This window comes from Oryza glaberrima, chromosome 3 (assembly GCF_000147395.1).
Source record: "Oryza glaberrima chromosome 3, OglaRS2, whole genome shotgun sequence".
In the NCBI taxonomy this organism is placed as follows: Eukaryota; Viridiplantae; Streptophyta; class Magnoliopsida; order Poales; family Poaceae; genus Oryza; species Oryza glaberrima.
The window spans coordinates 34,782,372-34,791,387 of record NC_068328.1 but is presented as its reverse complement, the minus strand read 5'-3'; the positions used below and the strand labels follow the sequence as shown (position 1 = coordinate 34,791,387).

At 44.4% G+C, this 9,016-nt stretch overlaps 1 protein-coding gene across 2 annotated transcripts; it reads left to right on the top strand.

Annotated features, from left to right (window-relative positions):
* The first annotated feature begins 6,088 nt into the window (after window positions 1-6,088).
* On the top strand, window positions 6,089-8,226 carry LOC127765871 (uncharacterized). 2 transcript variants are annotated; one of them, XM_052290836.1, is made up of 2 exons: window positions 6,089-6,226; window positions 6,389-8,201. In XM_052290836.1, exons 1-2 carry the CDS (start codon window positions 6,184-6,186, stop codon window positions 7,072-7,074), a joined length of 729 nt encoding a protein of 242 aa, XP_052146796.1. In that variant the 5' UTR covers window positions 6,089-6,183; the 3' UTR covers window positions 7,075-8,201. The 2 variants fall into 2 exon arrangements, with proteins under 2 accessions (XP_052146796.1, XP_052146797.1); XM_052290837.1 differs by having other exon boundaries at window positions 6,106-6,220; window positions 6,389-8,226.
* The last annotated feature ends 790 nt before the right edge of the window (window positions 8,227-9,016 follow it).

The following is a 9,016-nucleotide window of genomic DNA, read 5'->3' as shown; positions in this document are numbered from 1 at the left end:
ATTGCATCACCTACACGGCTATCGGCCGAACTCGATCGCCCCCGATGATGGCGCTCACGGCTGCATGCCCTCCACACCTTGCCGACGGTCGGCATAGCCATCAACCCATCCCATGAACCCTAGTGAAGCTTCCAGCACCCATGTCCTATTGTGTCTAACAACCAAATCTAAGATCACCTTCACGACACCATTATACCGCCGCCACCCTAGCCGCTATGCCGTCCACAGATGAAATTGAACCCTCCGCTGCCGCTCACCATCGCCGGAGAACCCTAGCAGCCTCCCCTCTCCGCCCGTACCCACTTTTCCCCTCTATTGCCGCCGCAATCCGCAACCCTAGCGCCGCCGGTCGCAATTGGGGAACGGCTGGCGGTAGAAGAAGAGAAGAAAGAGAGAGACTGGCCAGTGGGACCCACGCACAGTACTCTTTAGTAATTTCCCGGTTTAATTTGAATTCGAAACTTTAGAAGCCCATATCTTTTAAATATAAACCCAATTCTAATGAAACTTGGACCAAAATTCTTCTAAAATCATTCTCTACCTTCTAAAGCTTTTTTTTGCTATTTTCTCATTTTATGTTATTTTGCCCTATTTTTGGATTTCATTTGAATTTCTTTTGAATTTGAATTTTATATTTAACCCTAGGTCTTGAGGATTCTTCTGACTTACTAGATAATATCAATCCATCTCAGTACATCAAGCAAGGCAAGTTATTGTCCACCTCTTGATCATTTTAAGCCTATACTTTACAAATTATTTATTTATAACCCTTCTATTCAAATATCCCATTTTATGTAGGCATAATTCAACTATAGAAACCCAGATAATTTAGCTTTGCTTATCCTTGCTTACAATCTGGTTAAAATGCTTTATACTTAGATTGGGACGGTACATAATATTTGGTTGATTTCCGGGCGGCTAGTACCGTCTCGGTTTCCATATGCATTGCCAAGTACTTGTGACAAGCGAACAAGTACGACCGCAATTCTCGAATGTGTACAGACCTAGATATTATGTTAATTAACAAAGTGGTACATCTAGTTTTTTTAAAGTTCATAACAATACCTTCAGACTTCAGTCAATTATATGCAACTCATAGGATGACTGTATCAAACAAATAATTACTTGAATGTATTTTAGTTGATGAGAAAAAAAATAAGTCAAATATTTAATACATGCAAATATTTATGTTACTATGTTTGGGAAATACAAATAAAATATATGTTTCAAATAAGAACATGGAATATAATACAAATATGAGTGAAACGTGAAAACATAAACATGTATATATATAAGTTTTGTTGCATAGAAATATATGGCAATGTAAATCTTCTAATAAATACTATCTATTATAGGTTTCACCTAAAAAATAAAATAAAAATTAATAGTTCTATCAAATGTATATTTTTTATAGTGCAAATAGAAGAAGTAGGGGGCAATTGCATCCATACCCCCACTTTTAATTCCAACAGCTGTTTTACCCCTACTTTTTAGGGTTTGCAATTTTACCCTCACTTTTAGGGTTCTCTACATGACACTGACATGTGGGGTCCACGTGCTGACTCAGCCAGTCAACAGGGTTGAACATGTCACGTAGGACGAAGCTGTTGGAGGAGTCGATTTGCAACGGTTTTATGAGTTGGAGGACGGGTTATACTTGGTTTTGCATGTTGAGGGATGTGATTCAACAGGGGAAGGAGTGGAGGGAGGCAAAGTAGACTTATTCCTTCACACGTACTGGAGCATCTCCGTGCGGCGTAAGTTCATCTGAGATCCCTTAACTTGTCAAGGAATTCGATATACGTCCTTCAACCGGAAAACCAGATACAACGGATCCCTCAACTGTCAAAACTGGTGCAATATATATCCCCTAGTTGTTTGGATGACGATTTTAGCTGACGTGGCGCCTACGTGACTAATTTGAGTCGGTCTTCATCTGAATTGGCAGCCTCACATCTTACATGTTTGGTTGTGCACTTGTGCATCTCTGCCTGAGATGAAAAAATATGATATATTAGGATTTAGATGGAAGCTGCTAACTCACACTGGTCGGATGACAAATCTTGGCACAATTTTATTACTCCTCCAAAGAAATTAATGTAGTACCCAGTTTTTATAAACAACTGCATACATACAGAAGGAAAAAAGAACAGAAAAATACAAGAAAAAAATAATCACCAAATCGACGAATCTGTCAGAACCTTCAACTATTACTCCCAACTAGTAGCGAATTGATTCAATCAAACAATCCGTGGAAGCCTTCATCAGTGTCTTGGTACATCAGGCGTGGCTGCAGCATGCTTCATTCACATGCTTCATGTCGACGGCGGGCGGCGGCTACAAGGAAGCGAAGCAGGAGCAGCAGGATGAAGGAATCCGGCGAGTCCGTACATCCTCATCGGCGAATCCAGGAAGGAGAAGGCGATTGATTCACATGAAAACGATGGTGGTAACGACTGCAGCAGCTTCGCGAGACGGCTGCGGCGACGACGATGACAACGTCTGCAGGAGCTTTCGGTGGCGGTGGCGACCGAAGTTTCTCGCAACGGCTGCGGCGACAACGCCTGCAGCAACTTTGGGTGGCGTCGCGGGGGAGAGGAGCCGGCGTGGCCTGCAGCGGCAGCGGAGTGTTAGAGCATATGATGTTAGAAACGTACTAGAATAGGATTGATTCGTCTGGATTCATTCCTTATCTTCTCTACATGTACTTCTATATATACCGGCTTCCTGAGGCTCAATACAATCGTCCCACATTACATGGTATCAGAGCCACAGTATACCTCTCTATACTATCTAACATGGTATCAGAGCTAGAGGTCTCGAGTTCGAATCCTGACTGGCGCGTAATTAAATAAAATAATTGCAGCCCACTCCAATATTCCACGCTTGAGACTTGAGGGGATCTCGCGTGAGGGAGAGTGTTGGAGTGTATAAAGTGAATTGTCCGTCTTTCCCTATCAGCTTAGGCTTTTAGGTGCAACTGGCTGGTGCACGCAACGATGGGTAACGAAGATGCATGGTTCTAATTTGTGTGCCTCCATGGCATGCATGCATGGCTGCATCCGGTTAGTGCGTCAGGAGACACGAAAGAGCTGAGCCACTGCTGCTGCTGTTTTTTTTTCGATCAGAGATCGGTTTGCGTCGCCCACGCCGTCGTTTCACCGAGATCAAGGATGTTGTTGTTTTGCTGCCCCAGCCTACAACAACATTGTCGACATCACCGTCTGCCCGTCATCACCAACGTCTTCGCGCCGTGATTACCATAGTGTTTTTTTAAATTTCTTTTTGAAAGGGTCAATTAGGCCTAGAGGGGGGTGAATAGGCTAATTTAAAACTTTATGCGGAAGCTAAAACTGAGTTAGGGTCGGAAAGTCTGATCCACAGTCAGACTATCCGAAAATATCAGATAGTCTGATGTTGGATCAGACTGTCTGATCCACTAAAGAAACAGAACAAGTAGATCTAGTGCACAAACAAGAGTATGGCGCAAACAGCGACTAGATCTATAGCGGCACAAAAAGCAAAGCTAAATAGGGGGAGAAGAGATATCACCAACGATGAAGTTCACCGAGTTGTTCCCGGAGTTCAAATCCTTGAGGGGATTCTATTCTCCATTGAGGAGCTCACTAAGAGCCGGGTCTTTGCTAACCCTTTCCTCAAGAGGTTGCACTAAGCACTCCTCCTTCCACTAAGGGGTATCTCTTTCCTTACGGAGGCGAGATCCGGCATTCACAAACTTCTCCCGGCCAACCACACGTAGATCGGTGGCTCGGGAGTGACACCTAGCCGTCTAGGAGTCCTCAACCTCCAAGAGTAACAAACACCACATAACTCTTGGTCAAACCCTAGTGCTCAAGATCGAGTGAAACACACACTAGGCCCTCAAACACCAAATCCACAACCACAAAGATCCACCACACAAAGAATGAGGAGGGATTTGATTGAGGGAGAAAGAGCTCAAAGATTCAAAGCACCTTAGCACCAAGCTCAACCCAAAGTGAATGTAAATGAATGAGTTGGGTAACTCTAGAAAAGGGTTAGGTGGGGGGTATTTATAGATCCCCAAAATGTGGCCGTTGGGAGAGAATATTTTCAACCCACCTCGGAAAGTCCGAGGTGACATCGGATAGTCCGATGTTTTTGACCCCCAAGCAAGCCAGAGACAGAGAACGAAATTCTGGAGAATTTCGGACAATCCGATCGATTGGATAGTCCGATGCCATATCGGATAGTCCGTTATTTTTTAATCATGAATTTCATCCTCTCACAGAGACTCAAGTTCCATTGAATTTCGGAGTCTCTGTATCATCGGATAGTCCGATCACATCGGATAGTCTGATTTGACATAAAAAAAATCACTCAAGAGGAATAAAAAGCAATTCAACACAGAGAGTGAAGTTCTGAGAAATTTCAGATAGTCCGATGTATCAGACAATCCGACCTTATATCGGATAGTCCGACAGGAGAAGAACAAGAACACTTCAAAAGCAGGATTTTGAGCACTAGTGTTCTACCAATTATATGCATGTGGTATCCCTCTTAATAGTTCGGCATCCTGATACTCAAGAACACAAGATATACATGGATTAGAAGACAATTACCACAAAAGATGCCGCAATGCTTTTAAACTCAAGTTCCATTCCTTTTTATCCTTGCATCCATCTCAACAAAGAGCATTAGTGAACCTCTAATTGTGTTGTCATTAACACCAAAATAAATGAGGGGTCGTAGATGCACTTTCACTTTTTCTTTGCTTTTTTTCCTTTTGGTCGTCGTGTTTGTTGGCTTTTCGCCTGCACCCGCACACTCTCGTGCTTGGCGCCGTGATCCCTGCCACGAAACTATTGGGTGACTTGTGCTGCATCGATATCAGCGACGACAGGCTACTACGACTACGACAACTTCATCTCGACTACATCGTCTACGGCACAAAGGGCTATCATCGATATTGAGCACTCTCGCCGGTTTCTTCTCCAGTCCAAGTGTCCGTGCTGCTCACGCTTGGACTGCGGGGGGATGTTAGAGTATATGGTAGTTAGAAATGTATTAGGATATGATTGATTTGTGTGGATTACTTCCTTATCTATAATCTTTCCTTATCTCCTCCACATGTACTCCTATATATACCGGCCCCCTGAGGCTCAATACAATCGTCCCACGTTACGCAGTATACCTCTCTATACTATCCAACTCGGAGGACGGGGCGTGGCCCGCGCGCACTCGCCGGCCTCCTCCCTCTCCGCACACGCTCGCCGCCCTCCCCGTCCGATGGCTGCCGCCCCCTGCCCTTCTCCCCGCCGGCCGGCGGCCGCCGCCCTTGTCCTTCTCCGCGCGCGCTCGCCGACGGGTGCGCGTTGTGCGCTGCATTCGAGCTGAGGAATGCAAGCGCCGCCGCCGAGTAGATGAAGAAGAAGGCGTATGAAACCTGGTGATCTGGCCCCTGACCTCCACCACTCTCCCGTTCTCCGGCGGCGTCGGCGAGCAGAAGACAGAAAAGAGAGGAGATGACGTGGAGGAAGTGGTGCCCATTATTTTTTTTTGGAACAATTAATTATTTGCTACTCTTATGGATGGTGATAAATGATTTGCCATAGAACCCACATGTCATAGACACATGAGGGTTCACATGTCATAGACAGCGAGTGAAAAATAATTAATTGTCATATCTTAAAAGTGGTCAAAAGTTAAATAACCCATTATTTTAGATTTATTCATTCAACTGACATGTGTGCCCATATATTTTATTTTATTTTTAAAATTGTTAAATTTTGCTTCATATGCCACGTCAATGCCAAATCAGATTAAGACCGAATCGAATTAACCATTTAGGCACCATGCCAGTTAAAACTGCCATCCACATCGTTATGGGACCTATATTGCACCGGTTTTGATGGTTGAGGGACCGTTGTATTTTTTTTGTTTGAAGAGCGAAAATCAGATTTTGTTGACAAGTTCAGGGACCTTGGATAAACTTATTCATCCCCGTGCGCCTTATCCGTCCTGCTCTGGATACCCATTGCGGCCTTCGATTGGCGATCCCGGCCCATCCCATGTTCCCTTTGTCCATATTGGCCACTAGGTTTTCTTTTCTGCGGCTGCCTCGCTCTCTCTAATCCCCTCCTCCCGCTCCCGCACCAAAGAGTTGCGCCGCCTTATCCTTTCGCCGTCGCCGCCGGAGGAGAAATGGCCCGGTCACCTGCTGCTCCTCCACTCCTTGAAGGTGAAGGTGCGTGTGCTGCTTCCCCGTGTTGCATCTTGCCCCATATCTAGTACCTACTTTAGTACTTCTCCTTACATTACTTCCTCTCGCAATCTGTAGAACTCATGGACATTCCGGTAGACCTACTTTAGTACTTGTCCTTATGTTACTTCCTCTCGCAATCTGTAGAACTCATGGACATTCCGGTAGAGAAGAGAGCAAGGAAATCGATGGTCGTAGTCCGTGACGCCAATGGTGAATATTGCAGCGGATGCGTGTTGAAATCAAAGGGAAAGTACACTTACGTGTTGACCCAATCGTCATTTGCATCAGGCAGAGAGGATACCCTCAAGATCTGTTTCTTTGATCAGATCGAACGGGAAGCCTCGGCTTTTGCTTCTGGGGATACGTTCTGTCTTCTTAGGACGAAAAGGCACACAGACTGCAGACCAATCAAGAAGATGCGTGGTCAGGTTATGCCCGAACCTATGGTCGTTTTTGCCCCTTCTTCAGCAACCTCTGCATACCACATCCCAGGCTTTGTCATATCAGAATCAACCGCTGCACTCGACCTTCGACGCAACCATATCAATGGTTCTGAGTGCTACTTCCTGGGAACGTGCCACTATGCCGAGAAGGGTTTCAATGGGCATTGCAGATTAGTGGGTTCTCCGGTCTTCAGCCTAAAAGGAAAAGTTATGGGACTAATCGCTGGGACTTGTGTGAAAGAGCTCAATTTGTACCTTGGTGGCTATGAGATCAAGGTGGCACTGTTAACATCTCATATGGATGGTATGCTGAATGCGATGCTGCCGAAGTCAGATGCAGCCAAGAAGAAGATTGCTTCAAGGAAGAAGGGAGGGAAGTTCCCATAGGCAGCAACGCCCATCCTAAGAAGGAGCAAAGCAAATGTTACAAGTTCCCTTTTTTGTGGCTTGAGAAACAGCAGGCCAGCAGCAACATTTTGGTGATTTTCACCGCAGATTAGTAGCAATCATAGGCTCAAGTAAGATTTTTGGTGACCTTTACTGCTGATTAGCACCATTCATAGACTCAAGTAAGTTCTTTTTTGGTGGTTTACTTGAGCATCGGTATTTTTGAGAAGCAGCAACAATAGGCATAGATCAGATCACTATCATGTGTAGTTCTGAGATTGTCACTCCAACTTTCTTGTCGGCTCTATCATGAGCCATGAAGTATTTTCTTCCTAACAAATATGTTCTCTAAATACAAGTATTCAACTTAGTTCTATTTAACTCGTGAAAGTGGAATCTCCTCGTGTGGTTGATAAGACATTCTGTGGCCCCTATGTTGCGAGTTATTAAGATTTGTATAACCCTTTTTCTCATCTACCACAAACCATCCCTGCTGTTTATCCTCAGCTTCTTCAACAAGAAGCCTTCGCCTTTCTTTCTTGTTATTTTCCCAGTCTCCCAGAGACAGCTGCCTGCACTTTATGCAGAAATAATGTACTGACTAAACAGATACAAAGAGACTTACATGGTAATCCTCCATTTCTATCTCATATTGCTCAAGTCGTCTAGTGTTTCCCTCTTCTCTCCATCTGGAAGAGGGGAGTACATGTTGGCCATTGCTTTCTTTCTTTCTTTTTTTCAAATTAGTCTTTACCTTCTCGAACGCCTCTGGCTATAAGAGAAGTCATTCTTCCCAAGATGTTTGGTGCATTCCTAATTTGCTCGCCATAGGGAATACAGAGATTTTTGGATTGATTCGGTCGCCACCAATGTAGTGAGATTGTTTGTAGCATCACGAGTCGCTGCGAGGCTAACGATGACAATTGACAAAAGATGAGATAATGAATGAAATCGATTTAACTTTTTAGTAGGGACTCCTCCATGGCTCTCCTAAAATATAACGAAGAAAATTTATTTAACTTTCTGTTTTTCTGTTGTTTCTTTGAGGGATTAAAGATAGAGTGAAAAAAAAAGAATTAGAGCATCACCAAGAGACTATGAAAATTCTATCCCTAAAATTTAGTTATTAGGATTCCTAAATAAAATTTGAGGGGTGAATATATTGATCTATCCAAGAGAATACCTAAAAATGACTCCCAAAACATAAAAAAGTGGGCCGCATATGAACTAATCAAGATAAATCAGTTTTATTTTTTTTGTCCCGCGTGATCTTGATCGGCCGGGCGCTCCTCCCGGCGTCCACCCGTTGCTCAGCAGTAGCATATACAAGGACAAGCAGCATAAATAAGATGAGCAAGTAGCAGCAGCATTCAGATGATCAGATCAATAACATCATTAGCATCATCAGCATCTAGCTTCCAGATCAACATCATCAGATTAGCAATATCAACATCAGTTAAGCACCAACAAAAACCAGCAAGCATCATCAACAACATTTCCAGCTGCATTTATCAGCAGCAACGAACTATCAGCATTTAGCAACAGAAACACCAGCATACAGTAGCAGCACATTTAGCAGCAACATCCAGTAGATTATTCAGCACCAGCAGTAGCAGGAACAATTTCAGAATAGCTAAATTGATTTGATGGAGGAACTCTCCATCGACAAATTAAATCCGCTGAATCGTAGACACCGTGACCAGTCGCCTGGTCGTCTCTGATGGTCCTGGGCGGTCGCCTCACCCTGTTGTCGCCTGTGTGTTCTCGGACGACGGCGAGCGGCCGGTACAGGGAGGCGTCGAGCAGACAATATGTCAGGCGGCGGTGTGGCGTCGTCCGGACAGCGGCCAAATGGTTGAATCGGGATGGCGGCGGGACAAATCGAGGATGCGTATGAGCTTTGGGGAGAGGCGACGGATGTTCAGGTATAACAGAAAAAGTC